We start from the raw sequence: 22,361 nt of genomic DNA on the forward strand, positions 1-22,361 counted from the left end.
TTTTATTACCACACATCTCTCTTACCCTTTCATTACTTACTCGATCAAACCACCTCACACCATATATTGTCCTCAAACATCTCATTTCCAACACATCCACCCTCCTCCGCACAACCCTATCTATAGCTCTTGCCTCACAACCATATAACATTGATGGAACCACTATTCCTTCAAACATACCCATCTTTGCTCTCCGAGATAATGTTCTCGCCTTCCACACAATCTTCAACGCTCCCAGAACCTTCACCCCTCCCCCACCCTGTGACTCACTTCTGCTTTCATGGTTCCATCCGCTGCCAAATCCACTCCTAGATATCTAAAACACTTCACTTCCTCCAGTTTTCTGCATTCAAATTTATATATATATATATATATATATATATATATATATATATATATATATATATATATATATATTTATATATATATATATATGTATATATATATATATATATATATATATATATATATATATTTCTTTCATACTATTCGCCATTTCCCGCATTAGCGAGGTAGCGTTAAGAACAGAGGACTGGGCCTTTGAGGGAATATCCTCATCTGGCCCCCTTCTCTGTTACTTCTTTTGGAAAATTAAAAAAAAAAAAAAAATGAGATGGGAGGATTTCCAGCCCCCCCCCCCCCCCCCCCCCCCCCCCCCCCGCTCCCTTCCCTTTTAGTCGCCTTCTACGACACGCAGGGAATACGTGGGAAGTATTCTTTCTCCCCTATCCCCAGGGATAATATGTATATATATATACATATCCCTGGGGATAGGGGAGCAAGAATACTTCCCACGTATTCCCTGCGTGTCGTAGAAGGCGACTAAAAGGGGAGGGAGCGGGGGGCTGGAAATCCTCCCCTCTCATTTCTTTTTTTTTTTTTTTTTTTTTTTTTTCCAAAAGAAGGAACAGAGAATTGGGCCAGGTGAGGGTAGTCCCTCAAAGGCCCAGTCATCTGTTCTTAACGCTACCTCGCTAATGCGGGAAATGGCGAATAGTTTGAAAGAAAAAGAAAATATATATATATATATATATATATATATATATATATATATATATATATATATATATATATATATATATTGCGCGTGATCAAGATATTCCTACGAGTCCACGGGGAATATGAAACAGGAAAAGTTCCCAAGTGCACTTTCGTGTAATAATCTCATCATCAGGGGAGACACAAGAGAGAAATAAAACAGTCAGTTGATATACATCGAAGAGAAGCAGCTAGGACGCCATTTGGTAAACATGTGATTGTCCAAATATCTTGATCACGCGCAAAACTGTGATCCTTTCCAATATATATATATATATATATATATATATATATATATATATATATATATATATATATATATATATATATATATATATATTGGAAAGGATCACAATTTTGCGCGTGATCAAGATATTCCTACGAGTCCACGGAGAAAATGAAACACGAAAAGTTCCCAAGTGCACTTTCGTGTAATAATCACATCATCAGGGGAGACAAAAGAGAGAAATATAAGTCAGCTGATATACAACGAAGAGACGTAGCTAGGACGCCATTTGGTAAACATGCGATTATAAGCATTCTAACACTACTGGTCTGCCCACACCAGACACGGTCCAACTACAGCCACTTACACACACACACACACACACACACACACAGGAACATTACACTGGTGAGTGACCTACGGTCGGCATTCGCCGGGCCTCACTGAGGGTGTGAGGTATGGAGAACTGTGTCATTACGTCACTGATACTTGATGGTGTGGAGGAAAGCCCCTTATTATACACAAAGATTGCTATATCCTTTGCTATATATAAGTATATACATACATACATACATACATATATATATATATATATATATATATATATATATATATATATATGAATGAAAACTAAGGTCCTTTTTGTCCAAGACCATCAAGGCCGGAAACAGAAATACAGCGGTAATTGGTGCAGCCACAATAAACCAAGTGTCTGCTCGTAAACAAAAGTGTGATGGTAAATCATAGTCTACTTCCATTACGTAACGAGTCGAGGTTTATCAGCGTTAATTAGCCATGCCATTATCCTGACGCAATATCAACAAGAGTAAAGCTAAATTACTGACCTGGCAGAGGATGCGCCCTGATGGTGACGACGATGAAGGCGAGGGAACACACATTCTCGCCCGGGACTCCCAGACCCAACCTGTCACATATGGAAAACAGATGTTAGGCTCTACATACACAGCTCTGTCGTCAATAGTCCCTGAACGCCATTTACATATATTCTAGTTTCATGTTGCTACTACCTGGAAAAAATATAATTTCTTTGGGGAAAAATATATTTCAAAACTTTTGATTGTATTTTTCGTCTGGTTCATCAAAGGAAAGGTGTTGGTGCTTAGCTAGGCTACGGCCATCCTCCGCCACCTCGACCCTCACGGCGGGGTAAGGAAAAACTGATAACAATACAGTCGAGAGATATATCATATAATTACTGATTTACTTTATGAATTAACTTCGTCTCCCGATCAGGGGGTAATTCACTGCACAACCCCATGATCATTCTATGAGCGCTAAGTAGAAGCTTCGGTAGCGCAAAGATCCAATCGTATTCACAACTGCAGCTGCTGCTTTTAAAGATCGCGGCGAGGGACCTTGGGAGCTGGGGCCGGAGCGTCGTCAACAGTGCGAACCTCAACTATCTTGGGCTGTGGTAAAGTGGCACAAACAGCGATACCAGAAGTGACCGAGCTCACAAGTGACACGCCCACCAACCCAAGTCTTGGATGTTGTTCACGTATGCGTGTTTGCTCAGAATGAGAAAAATAACGATTCAACGGTACACAACAAATGTAAGATTACAACATTAATTCAAACATCTGTAACATGCAATTTCCTTACTTAGGTTATGTAAGGGTTTAGTAGTGAGTGCGGGCTCGTGGTTGGCCATTCAAATCAACACGCAAGCGGCGCGCACCTCGCACGGGCATCAGTAAACATTTTGTCTGCTCTTTTGATTTTTTTTTCTTTGTTGGGTAGATATTGCAATTGGTTTCCATACAAATACCCCCGGGCCACTACCATCACCATTCTAACCAGGTTATGAGAAAGGGTTGTTCAGAATGAACATAAACAACAGCCTCTATCCCTCTTTCTTCATGATACCGCAAAATTTGGACAAAGATCACTTAACAAAAGTATTCAATCAAAGTTGGCATCTTCATTATAATGGAACGCTGTCGTGGGTACTTCACCGTCATATTACTACACTCCATTTCAGCCGTACGAATAGCATCAATTTTCAATGATAAAGAACACAATGACGGAACCTTGAAATTCACTGGACTTTTTTCGTTCGTGTTTACCTCTTTTGCGCTAGCTTCCCGTGTCGTCAACCGAATCAAGCAGATGTCGGTCAAACACCTCTCCCAAAACGTACAAATCTGCTCCTCACAACCCTCGCTGCTGGAGGTTCCGTTCTAATAATCCCCAAGGACACTAACTAGACCCCCTGTCAGCGACAGATCTTCCCGCAAGCCATGGAGCTACTCACACTGTCGGTCTCGACAGCGAGTTATGCACTACACAAAACTGCCCGGCCAAACGAAACAGCTCTCATTTACTCTATAAATACTTCACAACACCACAGATATAACTACCGATGGTGCATTTCTGGGTGTTACAAGCTCAAAACTTCTCGATTGGGACATCATTTCAGAACCAACTAGTTCTCTAAGGAAACTCCTTCATAAAGGCTACAAATCATTTAAATAATTCACAGTACGTAGTTCTGTGGTTGGCAAAAAATAAAGCGAATACCCGAATGCTTGATTACAATTTTTAAAGACTTTGCGAAATAAATAACAGAAAAGTATAACACGTAAATACTTTAAGAGAAACATACTTTTTGAAATCTTGAAGCTATATAAGACCCCTGTGTTACTTACATAGACAACAAAGCTTCACCTGGTAAATGTGGTCACTTGATTGGGTGAATTTCCCAAAATCACCATTTTCCTTAACCGGAGCCCTGTCATTCTTGTCTCGCTACTGCTTCTAAGACATTTTTGTTGACATTTTCCCATGTTGTGTTTACGATAGGACGCGTGATATTTGCATGATGACACTTCACGGACGTCACCGACGACTGACTTTGCATGTTGGTGGGTTCTTGTTACCGGATACATCAGCGCGTCCTGTTCCTTCAAGAGCCGGGATGATCGACTTCCAAGGCAAGAGAAAGAAGGTATTATGGAAGAAGAGAGAGAGAGAGAGAGAGAGAGAGAGAGAGAGAGAGAGAGAGAGAGAGAGAGAGAGAGAGAGAGAGAGAGAGAGAGAGAGAGAGAGAGAGAGTGTTAATGAGACAACGTCGATTAAGGCTTCACTAGCACGTGCCGTCTCAGAGGGGAAAAAAAAAAAAAAAAAGGCGCTGAACCCAAACATTAAGTGCCCTTAGGCCATACTTCAGGGATGGACAAATGGTATAAACAGAAACAGATCTTAAAGAAATTGTGGCGATAAATCCAGCCAAATCTAGTTGTACCGATTTTCTTTTAAAGCTGCCATGACACAGGTAATCAAATGGCCTTATAATCAAAGATCTATGTGTCAGAGGTAGAGGGGACGCGCATCTTCATAGAACATACAAACCTTCAACAGCCAGGATCGAACCCGGGACCCCTGTGCCACAGGCGGGAATGCTACCGCTAGGCTATGGGCCTGGCTTATAGGAAATACTTATTCGAATACTATGTACTCGAATACCCTTCGTCTCACGTTGGTGAGCAACGGGGTCTACACCGATCATTTCCCAACAGGCGCACAGAGCAAGCAGATAGCATTTTACCGAACCTAACTGTACAAGGCGGAGGTACATGCTATTTGCTGGCTATGTGCGCCTGATGGGAAATAACCGGTGTAGGCCCCGTTGCTCATCAACGTGAGAAGAAGGGTATCCGAGTACATAGTATTCGAATAATTATTTCCTATAAGCCAGGCCCATGGCCTAGCGGTAGCATTCCCGCCTGTTGCACAGGGGTCCCGGGTTCGATCCTGGCTGTTGGAGGATTGTATGTTCTATGAAGGTGCGCGTTCATTGCACTTTATTCGTATATATATAAATATATATATATATATATATATATATATATATATATATATATATATATTCATTTTATAATACTTTGTCCCTGTCTCCCGCGTTAACGAGGTAGCGCAAGGAAACAGACGAAAGAATGGACCAACCCACCCACATATACATGTATATACATACACGTCCACACACCCACATAGACATACCTATACATTTCAACGTATACATATATATACATACACAGACATAGACATACATACACATGTACATAATTCATACTTGCTGCCTTTATACATTCCCATCGCCAACCCGCCACACATGACAACCCCCTCCCCAAGCAAGTGCGCGAGGTAGCGCTAGGAAAAGACAACAAAGGCCATAGTCGTTCACACTCAGTCTCTAGCTGTCGTGTATAATGCACCGAAAGCACATCTCCCTTTCCACATCCAGGCCCCACAAAACTTTCCATGGTTTACCCCAAACACTTCACATGCCCTGGTTCAATCCATTGACAGCACGTCCACCCCGGTATACCACATCGTTCCAATTCAATCTATTCCTTGCACGCCTGTCACCCTCCTGCATGTTCAGGCCCCGATCGCTCAAAATCTTTTTCACTCCATCCTTCCACCTCCGATTTGGTTTCACACTTCTCCTCGTTCCCTCCACCTCTGATATACTTATCCTCTTTGTCAATCTTCCCTCACTCATCCTCTCCATGTGACCAAACCATTTCAATAAACCCTCTTCTGCTCTCTCAACCACTCTCTTTTTATTACCACACATCTCTCTTACCCTTTCATTACTTACTCGATCAAAACCACCTCACACAACATATTGCCCTCTAACATCTAATTTCCAACACATCCACTCTCCTCCGCACAACCCTATCTATAGCCAACGCCTCACAACCATATAACATTGTTGGAACCACTATTCCTTCAAACATACCCATTTTTGCTTTTCGAGGTAATATTCTCGCCTTCCACACATTTTTCAACGCTCCCAGAACTTTCGCCCCTTCCCCCACCCTGTGACTCACTTCCGCTTCCATGGTTCCATCCGCTGCCAAATCCACTCCCAGATACGTAAAACACTTCACTTCCTCGAGTTTTTCTCCACTCAAACCTACCTCCCAACTGACTTGTCCCTTAACCTTACTCTACCTAATAACCTTGCTCTTATTCACATTTACTCTCTCAGCTTTCTTCTTTCACACACTTTACCAAACTCAGTCACCAGCTTCTGCACTTCCTCTCCCGAATCAGCCACCAGCACTGTATCATCAGCGAACAACAGCTGACTCACTTCCCAAGCCCTCTCATCCACAACAGACTGCATACTTGCCCCTCTCTCCAAAACTCTTGCATTCACCTCCCAAACGACCCCATCCATAAACAAATTAAACAACAATGGAGACATCACGCACCCCTGCCGCAAACCGACATTCACTGAGAACCAATTACTTTCCTGTCTTCCTACTCGTACACATGCCTTCCAATTTGATAAAAACTTTTCACTACTTCTAGCATTTTGCCTCCCACACCATATATTCTTAATACCTTCCACAGAGCATCTTTATCAACTCAATCATATGCCTTCTCCAGATCCATAAATGCTACATACAAATCCATTTGCTTTTCTAAGTATTTCTCACATACATTCTTCAAAGCAAACACTGGATCCACACATCCTCTACCTCTTCTGAAACCACACTGCTCTTCCCCAGTCTGATGCTTTGTACATGCCTTCACCCTCTCAATCAATACCCTCCCATATAATTTACCAGGAATACTCAACAAACTTATACCTCTGTAATTTGAGCACTCAGCTTTATCCCCTTTGCCTTTGTACAATGGCGCTATGCATGCATTCCGCCAATCCTCAGGCACTTCATCATGAGCCATACATACACCAAATATCCTTACCAACCAGTCAACAACACAGTCACCCCCTTTTTTAATAAACTCCACTGCAATACTATCCAAACCCGCTGCCTTGCCGGCTTTCATCTTCCGCAAAGCTTTCACTACCTCTTCTCTGTTTACCAAATCACTCTCCCTAAACCTGTCACTTCGCACACACCTCTGCCAAAACACCCCATATCTGCCACTTTATCATCTAACACATTAAACAAACCTTCAAAATACTCACTCCATCTCCTCACATCACCACTACTTGTTATTACCCCCCCCCCCTCATTAGCCCAATTAACTTATGTTCCCATTTGTTCTCTCGTCTTACGCACTTTATTTACCTTCTTCCAAAACATCTTTTTATTCTCTCTAAAATGTAATGATATTCTCTCATCCCAACTCTCATTTGCCCTCTTTTTCACCTCTTGCACCACCTACCTCTCTTTTATACATCTCCCAGTCATTTGCACTATTTCCCTGCAAAAATCGTCCAAATGCCTCTCTCTTCTCTTTCACTAATAATCTTAATTCTTTATCCCACCACTCACTACCCTTTCTAATCTGTCCACATCCTACGCTCCTCATGCCACACGCATCTTTTGCGCAAGCCATTACTGCTTCCCTAAATACATCCCATTCCTCCCGCGTCAGTGAGGTAGAAGTAAAAACAGAGGACTAAGCCTCAGAGGGAGTATCCTCACTTGGTCCCCTTCTTTGTTCCTTTTTTTTTTTTTAGGGGGGGGGGGGGGGAGTACCATAACGACCACAAGGGAAAGCACTAAAAATATGAACTAACATTAGGGTAACAAACTAAGGCATATAATCCAGTATTTCACGAACATGTTCCAATAGCCATCCAGACAGACATAAAACAAAATCTTAACGGGAATCTCCCAGAATTACTGTGAAATATCCCCTTAACCACACACTGCCCCACTCCTGTACCCTCTCAACCACATACTGCCCCACTCCTGCACCCTCTCACTCACATACTGCCCCAATCCTACACCCTCTCAAACATACACTGCCCCAATCCTGCATCCTCTCAACCACACACTGCCCCAGTCCTGCACCCTCTAAACCACACACTGTCCCACTGCTGCGCCTCCTCAACCACACATTGCCCCACTTTTGCACCCTTTCAACCACACACTGCCCCAGTCCTGTACCCTCTTAACCACACACTGCCCCACTCCTGCACCCTTTCAATCACACACAGCCCCACTTTTGCACCCTTTCAACCACACACTGCCCCAGTCTTGTAACTTTTCTACCACATTGCCCCAGTCTTGTAATCTTTCTACCACACACTGCCCAAGTCCTATACCATCTCAACCATACACTCTGAGGCCTTCACTCTTAACTACACATTCTTCAAGTCCTACAATTACAACCATAAACTCATTCAGGCCTGCACCCTGCGCCCCCTAATGTCAATACCCTAAACCGAAAATTTCTCCTTGTCTACACCTGAACCATCCATCCCTCACTGTGTACAACTACTTACCCACAGCCATGTCAACACCTGCACCCTCTGAACCACACACTTCTCCGTGTCTTTATCCCCTCAACCACACACTTCTCAGTGCCCATACCCTCTCAACCACAGACCCTCAACACCTGCAACCACACACACACTCAACCATACACTCCAGTATGCCTGTACCCACACAACCACCATGATGACCCTCATAAAAATATATATGATTCGTTCGACCAAGAGCCCGCCATCAGTACTATGAACCTCTGCTGTAGCACTTGCCACACTTCTGGGATACAGTAAGTCATAACCCCACCATATACCATTAGACTGTTCCTACTCTCCCGCATTTGCTGCTATTCTGTCCTCTCGCACCTCACCTGAGGCACAGGGACCTCCGTGGTGTAGCGGGTAGTTAGCTTTACTGACCGTCATGCATGCCCGGGCCGCCTGGGATCAGACTTGGAAAAAGATCGAATCCCAGTCGCGGTAACAGGGCCTCAGTCAACCCAGCTGTTCATCCTCTCCTAGGGGCTAATCGTTAAGAAAAAAAAAAAATAAACAGTGCCAGGCTGTAGCTCGATGTGTTCGTGTTTGCCTGTGTGCATACAAATACGAGCATAAAAATCTGGTGTTTGTATACACGGTTAAGAGACGGGGCAACACTAACACCCTCTCCCTGTGTAAAACAAATGGTAATCACAGGACAGGAAGACCCTGACGCCCCACCTCATCCCTCACGGCCTCAACACCTCTCTAGTCCTTCCTTTCACCCACGTTGCCCAGCCGTTTATATCTTCTGATTACCTTCTACCGTTACTTCTTCCTGAATCAGGATTGAATACATTTCCTTACGACCGACTCTAATCCCTGATATTCCAGCTGACCTTGCTTCTCCAAAAGAAAATTCTTCTCTTTCCAATTATCTACTCCCTAATACGTTAATCTCTACAAATATATACTCCTTGATACGTTAATCTCTACAATATCTACTCCTTAATAAGTACATCAAACATGTAAAAGCAGAAAACGTTCATTCCCTCGTCTTCAGTGGGTGTGTCAGAACAGTAACACTGGCTTACAAACCTATTCCAATTCTATGCCCATGAACTACAGTATAAGATATATAGGTTTCAAACCTACAAACACACAAACACACACACGAAAAGAAAAAAAAACTATAAATTCGTGAATCAGACATATGATGTACACTATCCGGAACTTCGAGTCCCTCTCACCCTGACCTTGTAACGAGATGATGGGAGTCAGGTCATGAGGGACTGTAGACCCAGAGAACGTGTGACCACTGCCGGGGCTGGACGCAGACTGACGCCGTCGAGGTGCACCACCAGACCGTCCCCCCACCCCCAGCAACCCTCCCCAGTTAACAAGATTATAGTGGCCAGAACCTCCGGTGCGCTCCACCTGGCTACGTTCGCCTCCCGCCACCACGACCACAACCCCACCACCACCACCAGGTCACAAACTATAAAGCCAATGAGCACTTCACGTAGCCATGACCACCGCATGCCACGACAGACAGGTATTACCAATGAACAAACGCCACCTCATCGACGTGAAGAGCATCCCTAACGTCATCAGAGGCACACGGCTGCAAACCCACCCGTGAGCCTAGGTCCCACAACCCTCCCACACTACAACAGTCATCATACCATACCACGACGACTACTACATGCATTACTACCACCTCAGAACTCCACCACACCACACAACTATGGTTGTCATATCCTGAGACACAATCATCTGCCTTGCTTATAAAGCTGAAGGAATATGACTCGGTGTCAACTACCCCCTCCTTCCGTCATCAGTTGCTCACTACCACATTCACAACATCACAGCAGCCACACAACCAAAACCGCTGCTACCGTACATTCACAACTGTCTCTATATATATAATCACACAGCTACAACGACAACGTCACTCCTACTATACAAACACTTCACCACTGCTACCATGCATCCACAACTACATCAATATGACCTTACAACCACAACCACTACTAGCATATTGCCACAATCACTACACTACTACTACCTTATAACCACTTCATCACAACTATCATTCACCTACAATGTGTCACAAACAGAACCCCTATATTCCTACCGCACAAGAACAACATACAACCAGAACAATACTAGTAACATACAACCACAATCACTACACACGATCACAACCAGTATATCACAACTAACTTACAACCATAACCACAGCCTCCGTGGTGTACAGGTTATGCATGCACGGGCTGCCTGGGATCAAACCCGCAAAGGTTTGAATCCTGGTCGCGGCAGTCGGTCAACAGTCCACCCTGCTGTTCCTCCTCCCCATGGGGCTGGTCGATAAAATGAATACCTGTCATGGTTAGGGTGTGTATGTGTGTGTGTGTCTAAGATGTGCATATATATATATATATATATATATATATATATATATATATATATATATATATATATATATATATATATATATATATTTTTTTTTTTTTTTTTGCCGGTCTCCCGCGTTCGCGAGGTATATATAGATGTAAAAGACAGTATACATATACAAGGTATTAAGAGACCACGCAACAGGGGTAACGCACAAATAGTAATCACAATCACATAACCACAACCACCACATTTCTATAACCATACATCTACAACTACTAGATCATTACTTATATAACTACGCCCATTAAATGATTCGATCTAGTGTAAGATCTATAATACTTCACAGTGCTCTTTGTTTCATTTGCCTCTGCCTGTAGATGGTATGAGAACTACAGTATAGGAGCCACTTTGTTCTCAAAACAAAAAATACACATCAAACTCCATAGACACACTCATATACATCCCTCCTGTGATTTCAAAGTATATTTTCCTTTTTTTTTTTTTGCAGGGAAAGATGGGAGATATAGTTGCTCAGCTCCATCTTTCGGAGCAGTAACCTATTGTATCAAATCACAAACTGACGTAGAGTGAGTTTTACCTTACGACGAGGACAAGAATTTGAGCGAGGTCTTTTTCTCGTTGGAGCGTGAAATGTAAAGGAGCGGGAGCCTATACTGAGGGTGTCCCCATCTCGTAGGCGTCTAGCTCCACCTTCTGGCACTCTTTCACCACTCACCTCCACCTCACATCCTTTGAGGCACCTATTCAATGAAATTGTAAAGACACTTTATTAAATTTTTGTATCAGAAGATGAATCTACCATACATGACATTTTGATAGATACAGTGTATATCTAAAACGGAAAATTATTCTTTGATTTCTTACCCTGCTGTCATTTTCCCTACTTTATGATATTGATGTTATTTTTCCAGATATATGAAAAACCTGTCTACATCTGGTATTCCTCCTCTTGCAACCAAAACACAGAGGTAAATGCAGAGTATAAGAAGGGAAAACAGTTATTATGTAGATATGATAACTACTTCTACCATATAATCACTTCAAAGGAATAAGTAAATGGAAAGATATGAACGCATTTAAGTTTAAGCCAGTATCATTACAGGTAATACCTATGAATGATAGGATGTGTGAAGTAATTTATGAATGAAGAAAGGACAAACACACATTGAAATAGAGAAGAATGCCTTCAGACTGCCAATGATTTTCGTATGATGCAAGCTTGTCTCACTTCGCAAAACAAAGTTGTGGAATACTTTTATTTGTCTGTAAATTGATCTCCCATTATCAATTCTTGGTCCCGGACCCATAATGTATGAATATGAAACAATGGTTTGTAACAGAAAAATGACATATCATTAATTATATACTCCATGTAATGAATATGGAAGCATGAGAGCAGACAGTAAGGATTGAGGCAATTAAGAGTTACGGTAATAGGAGAGGATTAACAAACACGAGGGTCCCTTACAGCCACCTAATTTAAAAACAGGGTGAAAGTTACCAAAATCTTTCTAATCGGGTACAAAACATTTACAACTAATTCTTATTGCTATAGCAAAATGAGATCAAAGGTACTACATTTTTTTCTAATTTCTTGTAAATCATTTAAGAATCATTGTAATTTCCTGTAGTAGCACTTCTAAACCTTTTACATTTCATGGCACATTTTCGAATTGGTTTGATTCTCAAGGCACACTCAAATGTTTCCAGTATTTTACAAATATTACTCATTATCTATTAAAAGAAGAAACACAAGAATCTACACACACAAGAAAAGTATTGTAAAACAAATGTAGTACGTTTACAATCAAACATGTATTCAAGTGAATTACAAAATATATTTTCATTGGACAAAATAATGACAGTATGATACCCATCATATTTCTCTCAAGAGGAATGTACAAGAGCACACACTGTTTTGACACACTAGTATGCCACAGGACAAAAACCCATAAAAAGCGATTCTTAATAGTCAATAAAACAGTAATCATTGTCATGATACAATGTAATAAAGTAAATTGGTATAGGGCTTAGTGATCTGTTTGTAAGATGGACACCAATTTCACAGTAAAATAGGTCCTTTAACACCGAGTTCAGAATACGAAACACTTGCCTCTACATATACTCTGTATAAAGAATGATTACTAGCTGATGAATCACTGACTGTAATGCTGGGAGAACAATCTACACAGACACCATGACTAAGAACTGAGTTCCTGGGAAGGAAAAAAAATCCTCACTGCTTAGCTAATTCAGAATTATCTACACTGTCCATGCAGACAACTCTTGCAAAGCAGTACATTCTGCTTGCAACTATGAAGGCATCATGTCTCTCCAGTTTCACTGAAGAATATCTATGGTGTGTTAATCTGAATCTGTACTTCAGATCCTAGTGATGAATTCTGAAACTAATGGACATGCTTATACTCAGCAAGATATAATACCTTAGTTCTCAAATCAGAGCACAAACACGACTGCTGTACTACATACACCTATCACTGAGCAAGTCAAGAGGCAATGGTGAAATAAGAATGCGACAATGATTTTTGAAGCTTTTCTAAAACTCTATCGTCACTAACAATAGCTATCTCATCTGCAGACTAAGACACACTGTGTTTCAATTTCACAACTCCTCCCTTACAACATGATTTAGTTTATACAGTCAAATTGGAACAAAAGATGACCTTGCTATATCAATGTATGCCACATCTTAAATCATATTTCTGTACAACATTTATCAATCTGTCTACTGTCAATACCTTCCTTCCTTATCATGTGTGGTTCAGGTGCACACAGCCTCTCAGATCCTTAATGTATCATTTTCGAACCATGTCCAATGTGTTCAAATGAAATGTGAACTTCCATGATTATGTAACTGCTTTCTACTTCACTACTTTCTACATGAGACCATGGTTTCCTTACATCACTTTCATACATGGAATGCTTCCAATGCATTTCACTCAAAGGCATCTTCATCTCAAACTTCTCTGGCCCAATGCGATTTTACAAAATCTCAACAGAGAAGACTTACTTCAATCCACCTTTCTACATTTGTCTTCTTAATCCATCCATCTAACTCAAACCATGCTATGTAAGTTATCCATCTCTACTGCTCAATTCTGACCCATCACAACATGTAAACTTGAGTTTTACAATCATATATTGTCATATTTTACCTTACTTGAGTGCCATTTCCCGCGTCAGCAAAGTAGCACCAGGAAACAGACGAAGAACAGCCCATCCACTCATGTACACATTTATATACATTAACACCTACACACGTACATATACATACATATACATATCAACATATACATACACAGACATATACATATATACAATTGTGTATATTCACACTTGCTTGCCCTTATCCATTCTTGGAACCACCCCGACCCACAGGAAACAGCATCGCTACCCCCACTACAGCGAGGTAGCGCCATTTCCCATACTAACAAGGTAGTGTCAAGAACAGGGATCTGAGCCTTAGGGGGAAAATCCTCACTTGATCCCCTTCTCTGTTTCTTCTTTTGGAAAAGTGAAAACTGAGGGGGAGGACTACTTGCCCTCTGCTCCCTCCTCTTTTAGACGCCTTCTACGAAGCACAGATATGGAGGTAGAATTCATTCTCCCCTACCTCAGGGATAATATATATATATATATATATATATATATATATATATATATATATATATATATATATATATATATATATATTTTTTTTTTTGCTTTGTCGCTGTCTCCCGCGTTTGCGAGGTAGCGCAAGGAAACAGACGAAAGAAATGGCCCAACCCACCCCCATACACATGTATATACATACGTCCACACATGCAAATATACATACCTACACAGCTTTCCATGGTTTACCCCAGACGCTTCACATGCCCTGATTCAACCCACTGACAGCACGTCAACCCCGGTATACCACATCGATCCAATTCACTCTATTCCTTGCCCTCCTTTCACCCTCCTGCATGTTCAGGCCCCGATCACACAAAATCTTTTTCACTCCATCTTTCCACCTCCAATTTGGTCTCCCACTTCTCCTCGTTCCCTCCACCTCCGACACATATATCCTCTTGGTCAATCTTTCCTCACTCATTCTCTCCATGTGCCCAAACCATTTCAAAACACCCTCTTCTGCTCTCTCAACCACGCTTTTTTTATTTCCACACATCTCTCTTACCCTTACGTTACTTACTCGATCAAACCACCTCACACCACACATTGTCCTCAAACATCTCATTTCCAGCACATCCATCCCCCTGCGCACAACTCTATCCATAGCCCATGCCTCGCAACCATACAACATTGTTGGAACCACTATTCCTTCAAACATACCCATTTTTGCTTTCCGAGATAATATTCTCAACTTCCACACATTCTTCAAGGCTCCCAGAATTTTCGCCCCCTCCCCCACCCTATGATCCACTTCCGCTTTCATGGTTCCATCCGCTACCAGATCCACTCAAAGATATCTAAAACACTTTACTTCCTCCAGTTTTTCTCCATTCAAACTTACCTCCCAATTGACTTGACCCTCAACCCTACTGTACCTAATAACCTTGCTCTTATTCACATTTACTCTTAACTTTCTTCTTTCACACACTTTACCAAACACAGTCACCAGCTTCTGCAGTTTCTCACATGAATCAGCCACCAGCGCTGTATCATCAGCAAACAACAACTGACTCACTTCCCAAGCTCTCTCATCCCCAACAGACTTCATACTTGCCCCTCTTTCCAAAACTCTTGCATTCACCTCCCTAACAACCCCATCCATAAACAAATTTAACAACCATGAAGACATCACACACCCCTGCCGCAAACCTACATTCACTGAGAACCAATCCCTTTCCTCTCTTCCTACACGTACATATGCCTTACATCCTCGATAAAAACTTTTCACTGCTTCTAACAACTTGCCTCCCACACCATAAATTCTTAATACTTTCCACAGAGCATCTCTATCAACTCTATCATATGCCTTCTCCAGATCCATAAATGCTACATACAAATCCATTTGCTTTTCTAAGTATTTCTCACATACATTCTTCAAAGCAAACACCTGATCCACACATCCTCTACCACTTCTGAAACCACACTGCTCTTCCCCAATCTGACGCTCTGTACATGCCTTCACCCTCTCAATCAATACCCTCCCGTATAATATACCAGGAATACTCAACAAACTTATACCTCTGTAATTTGAGCACTCACTCTTATCCCCTTTGCCTTTGTACAATGGCACTATGCACGCATTCCGCCAATCCTCAGGCACCTCACCATGAGTCATGCATACATTAAATAACCTTACCAACCAGTCAATAATACAGTCACCCCCTTTTTTAATAAATTCCACTGCAATACCATCCAAACCTGCTGCCTTGCCAGCTTTCATCTTCCGCAAAGCTTTTACTACCTCTTCTCAGTTTACCAAATCATTTTCCCTAACCCTCTCACTTTGCACACCACCTCGACCAAAACACCCTATATCTGCCACTCTATCATCAAACACATTCAACAAACCTCCATATATATATATATATATATATATATATATATATATATATATATATATATATATATATATATATATATATATATATATCCCTGTGGATAGGGGAGAAAGAATACTTCCCACGTATTCCCTGCGTGTCGTAGAAGGCAACTAAAAGGGGAGGGAGCGGGGGGGTGGAAATCCTCCCCTCTCGTTTTTTTTTCATTTTCCAAAAGAGGGAACAGAGAACGGGGCCAGGTGAGGATATTCCCTCAGACACCAAGTCCTCTGTTCTTAACGCTACCTTGCTAACGCGGGAAATGGCGAATAGTATGAAAGAAAGAAAAAGATATATATATATATATATATATATATATATATATATATATATATATATATATATATATATATATATATATATATATATATGTTATCCCTGGGGATAGGGGAGAAAGAATACTTCCCACATATTCCCTGCATGTCGTAGAAGGAGACTAAAAGGGGAGGGAGCGGGTGGATGGAAATCATCCCCTCTCGCTTTTTTGTTAATTTTCCAAAAGAGGGAACAGAGAAGGGGGCCAGGTGAGGATATTCCCTCAAAGGCCCAGTCCTCTGTTCTCATCGCTACCTCGCTAATGCGATAAATGGCGAATAGTATGAAAAAGAAAAAAAAAAAAAAATATATATATATATATATATATATATATATATATATATATATATATATATATATATATATGCGCAGGAGGATAGATGTGCTGGAAATGAGATGTTTGAGGACAATGTGTGGTGTGAGGTGGTTTGATCGAGTAAGTAACGTAAGGGTAAGAGAGATGTGTGGAAATAAAAAGAGCGTGGTTGAGACAGCAGAAGAGGGTGTTTTGAAATGGTTCGGGCACATGGAGAGAATGAGTGAGGAAAGATTGACCAAGAGAATATATGTGTCGGAGGTGGAGGGAACGAGGAGAAGAGGGAGACCAAATTGGAGGTGGAAAGATGGAGTGAAAAGGATTTTGTGTGATCGGGGCCTGAACATGCAGGAGGGTGAAAGGAGGGCAAGGAATAGAGTGAATTGGAGCGATGTGGTATACCGGGGTTGACGTGCTGTCAGTGGATTGAATCAAGGCATGTGAAGCGTCCGGGGTAAACCATGGAAAGCTGTGTAGGTATGTATATTTGCGTGTGTGGAAGTGTGTATGTACATGTGTATGGGGGGGGTTGGGCCATTTCTTTCGTCTGTTTCCTTGCGCTACCTCGCAACCGCGGGAGACAGCGAAGAGGTAAAAAAAAAAAAAAAAATATATATATATATATATATATATATATATCCCTGGGATGGGGGAGAAAGAATACTTCCCGCGTATTCCCTGTGTGCCTAGAAGGCGACTAAAAGGGAAGGGAGCGGGGGGCTGGAAATCCTCCCCTCTCGTTTTTAATTTTCCAAAACAAGGAACAGAGAAGGGGGCCAAGTGAGGATATTCCCACAAAGGCTCAGTCCTCTGTTCTTAACGCTACCTCGCAAATGCGAGATATGGAGAATAGTATGGAAAAAAAAAGAAATATATATATATATATATATATATATTTTTTTTTTATACTATTCGCCATTTCCCGCATTAGCGAGATAGCGTTGAAAACAGAGGACTGGGCCTTTGAGGGAATATCCTCACCTGGACCCCTTCTCTGTTCCCTCTTTTGGAAAATTAAAAAAAAAGCGAGAGGGGAGGATTTCCAGCCACCCGCTCCCTCCCCTTTTAGTCGCCTTCTACGACATGCAGGGAATACGTGGCAAGTATTCTTTATATATATATATATATATTTTTTTTTTATTATACTTTGTCGCTGTCTCCCGCGTTTGCGAGGTAGCGCAAGGAAACAGACGAAAGAAATGGCCCAACCCCCCCCATACACATGTATATACATACGTCCACACACGCAAATATACATACCTACACGTAGCTTTCCATGGTTTACCCCAGATGCTTCACATGCCCTGCTTCAACCCACTGACAGCACGTCAACCCCGGTATACCACATCGCTCCAATTCACTCTATTCCTTGCCCTCCTTTCACCCTCCTGCATGTTCAGGCCCCGATCATACAAAATCTTTTTCACTCCATCTTTCCACCTCCAATTTGGTCTCCCTCTTCTCCTTGTTCCCTCCACCTCCGACACATATATCCTCTTGGTCAATCTTTCCTCACTCATCCTCTCCATGTGCCCAAACCACTTCAAAACACCCTCTTCTGCTCTCTCAACCATGCTCTTTTTATTTCCACACATCTCTCTTACCCTTAGGTTATTCACTCGATCAAACCACCTCACACCACACATTGTCCTCAAACATCTCATTTCCAGCACATCCATCCTCCTGCGCACAACTCTATCCATAGCCCACGCCTCGCAACCATACAACATTGTTGGAACCACTATTCCTTCAAACATACCCATTTTTGCTTTCCGAGATAATGTTCTCGACTTCCACACATTCTTCAAGGCCCCCAGGATTTTCGCCCCCTCCCCCACCCTATGATCCACTTCCGCTTCCATGGTTCCATCCGCTGCCAGATCCACTCCCATATATCTAAAACACTTCACTTCCTCCAGTTTTTCTCCATTCAAACTCACCTCCCAATTGACTTGACCCTCAACCCTACTGTACCTAATAACCTTGCTCTTATTCACATTTACTCTTAACTTTCTTCTTCCACACACTTTTCCAAACTCAGTCACCAGCTTCTGCAGTTTCTCACATGAATCAGCCACCAGCGCTGTATCATCAGCGAACAACAACTGACTCACTTCCCAAGCTCTCTCATCCCCAAGAGACTTCATACTTGCCCCTCTTTCCAAAACTCTTGCATTTACCTCCCTAACAACCCCATCCATAAACAAATTAAACAACCATGGAGACATCACACACCCCTGCCGCAAACACACATTCATTATATATATATATATATATATATATATATATATATATATATATATATATATATATATATGCTGGCAACCACAAGGAAAATGAAATACATCGTGTGTGTGTATATATATATATATATATATATATATATATATATATATATATATATATATATATATATATGTATATTTTTTTTATTATACTTTGTCGCTGTCTCCCCGCGTTTGCGAGGTAGCGCAAGGAAACAGACGAAAGAAATGGCCCAACCCCCCCCATACACATGTATATACATACGTCCACACACGCAAATATACATACCTACACAGCTTTCCATGGTTTACCCCAGACGCTTCACATGCCTTGATTCAATCCACTGACAGCACGTCAACCCCGGTATACCACATCGCTCCAATTCACTCTATTCCTTGCCCTCCTTTCACCCTCCTGCATGTTCAGGCCCCGATCACACAAAATCTTTTTCACTCCATCTTTCCACCTCCAATTTGGTCTCCCTCTTCTCCTCGTGGCCTCCACCTCCGACACATATATCCTCTTGGTCAAGTGGTATACCGGGGTCGACGTGCTGTCAATGGATTGAACCAGGGCATGTGAAGCGTCTGGGGTAAACCATGGAAAGTTCTGTAGGGCCTGGATGTGGAAAGGGAGCTGTGATTTCGGTGCATTATTACATGAAAGCTAGAGACTGAGTGTGAACGAATGGGGCCTTTGTTGTCTTTTCCTAGCGCTACCTCGCACACATGAGGGGGGAGGGGGTTGTTATTCCATGTGTGGCGAGGTGGCGATGGGAATAAATAAAGGCAGACAGTATGAATTATGTACATTTGTGTATAAGTATATGTCTGTGTGTGTATATTTATGTGTACATTGAGATTGGCAGAATGCGTGCATAGTGCCATTGTACAAAGGCAAAGGGGATAAGAGTGAGTGCTCAAATTACAGAGGTATAAGTTTGTTGAGTATTCCTGGTAAATTATATGGGAGGGTATTGATTGAGAGGGTGAAGGCATGTACAGAGCATCAGATTGGGGAAAAGCAGTGTGGTTTCAGAAGTGGTAGAGGATGTGTGGATCAGGAGTTTGCTATGAAGAATGTATGTGAGAAATACTTAGAAAAGCAAATGGATTTGTATGTAGCATTTATGGATCTGGAGAAGGCATATGATAGAGTTGATAGAGATGCTCTGTGGAAGGTATTAAGAATATATGGTGTGGGAGGCAAGTTGTTAGAAGCAGTGAAAAGTTTTTATCCAGGATGTAAGGCATGTGTACGTGTAGGAAGAGTGGAAAGTGATTGGTTCTCAGTGAATGTAGGTTTGCGGCAGGGGTGTGTGATGTCTCCATGGTTGTTTAATTTGTTTATGGATGGGGTTGTTAGGAAGGTGAATGCAAGAGTTTTGGAAAGAGGGGCAAGTATGAAGTCTGTTGGGGATGAGAGAGCTTGGGAAGTGAGTCAGTTGTTGTTTGCTGATGATACAGCGCTGGTGGCTGATTCATGTGAGAAACTGCAGAAACTGGTGACTGAGTTTGGTAAAGTGTGTGAAAGACGAAAGTTAAGAGTAAATGTGAATAAGAGCAAGGTTATTAGGTACAGTAGGGTTGAGGGTCAAGTCAATTGGGAGGTAAGTTTGAATGGAGAAAAACTGGAGGAAGTAAAGTGTTTTAGATATCTGGGAGTGGATCTGGCAGCGGATGGAACCATGGAAGCGGAAGTGGATCATAGGGTGGGGGAGGGGGCAAAAATTCTGGGAGCCTTGAAGAATGTTTGGAAGTCGAGAACATTATCTCAGAAAGCAAAAATGGGTATGTTTGAAGGAATAGTGGTTCCAACAACGTTGTAAGGTTGCGAGGCGTGGGCTATGGATAGAGTTGTGCGCAGGAGGATGGATGTGCTGGAAATGAGATGTTTGAGGACAATGTGTGGTGTGAGGTGGTTTGATCGAGTAAGTAACGTAAGGGTAAGAGAGATGTGTGGAAATAAAAAGAGCGTGGTTGAGAGAGCAGAAGAGGGTGTTTTGAAATGGTTTGGGCACATGGAGAGAATGAGTGAGGAAAGATTGACCAAGAGGATATATGTGTCGGAAGTGGAGGGAACGAGGAGAAGTGGGAGACCAAATTGGAGGTGGAAAGATGGAGTGAAAAAGATTTTGTGTGACCGGGGCCTGAACATGCAGGAGGGTGAAAGGAGGGCAAGGAATAGAGTGAATTGGATCAATGTGGTATACCGGGGTTGACGTGCTGTCAGTGGATTGAATCAGGGCATTTGAAGCGTCTGGGATAAACCATGGAAAGCTGTGTAGGTATGTATATTTGCGTGTGTGGACATATGTACATACATGTGTATGGGGGTGGGTTGGGCCATTTCTTTCGTCTGTTTCCTTGCGCTACCTCGCAAACGCGGGAGACAGCGACAAAAAAAAAAAAAAAAATTGAGATGTATAGGTATGTATATTTGCGTGTGTGGACGTGTATGTATATACATGTGTATGTGGGTGGGTTTGGCCATTCTTTCGTCTGTTTCCTTTCGCTACCTCGCTAACGTGGGAGACAGCGACAAAGCAAAATAAATAAATAAATAAATATATATATGTGTGTGGAAATAAAAAGAGCGTGGTTGAGAGAGCAGAAGAGGGTGTTTTGAAATGGTTTAGGCACATGGAGAAAATGAGTGAGGAAAGATTGACCAAGATCCGGATATATGTGTCGGAGGTGGAGGGAACGAGGAGAAGTGGGAGACCAAATTGGAGGTGGAAAGATGGAGTGAAAAAAATTTTGTGTGATCAGGGCCTGAACATGCAGGGGGGTGAAAGGAGGGCAAGGAATAGAGTGAATTGGAACGATGTGGTATACCGGGGTTGACGTGCTGTCAGTGAATTGAATCAGGGCATGTGAAGCGTCTGGGGTAACCCATGGAAAGCTGTGTAGGTATGTATATTTGTGTGTGTGGACGTGTATGTATATACATGTGTATGGGGGTGGGTTGGGCCATTTCTTTCGACTGTTTCCTTGCGCTACCTCGCAAATGCGGGAGACAGCGACA

General features: G+C 42.1%; 1 protein-coding gene across 1 annotated transcript in view; it reads right to left on the minus strand.

Annotated features, from left to right (window-relative positions):
* The window catches only part of LOC139754646 (uncharacterized), a 333,848-nt gene that overhangs the window by 34,046 nt on the left and 277,441 nt on the right, over positions 1-22,361 (minus strand). The window contains exons 13-14 of the mRNA XM_071672166.1: positions 11,461-11,623; positions 2,110-2,189 (exon numbers count right to left, since the gene is read on the minus strand). Coding sequence (XP_071528267.1) covers positions 2,110-2,189; positions 11,461-11,623 — 243 coding nt within the window. The remainder of the gene's footprint in view (positions 1-2,109; positions 2,190-11,460; positions 11,624-22,361) is intronic.

The sequence above is a fragment of the Panulirus ornatus genome, chromosome 17 (genome assembly GCF_036320965.1).
Source record: "Panulirus ornatus isolate Po-2019 chromosome 17, ASM3632096v1, whole genome shotgun sequence".
NCBI lineage: Eukaryota > Metazoa > Arthropoda > Malacostraca > Decapoda > Palinuridae > Panulirus > Panulirus ornatus.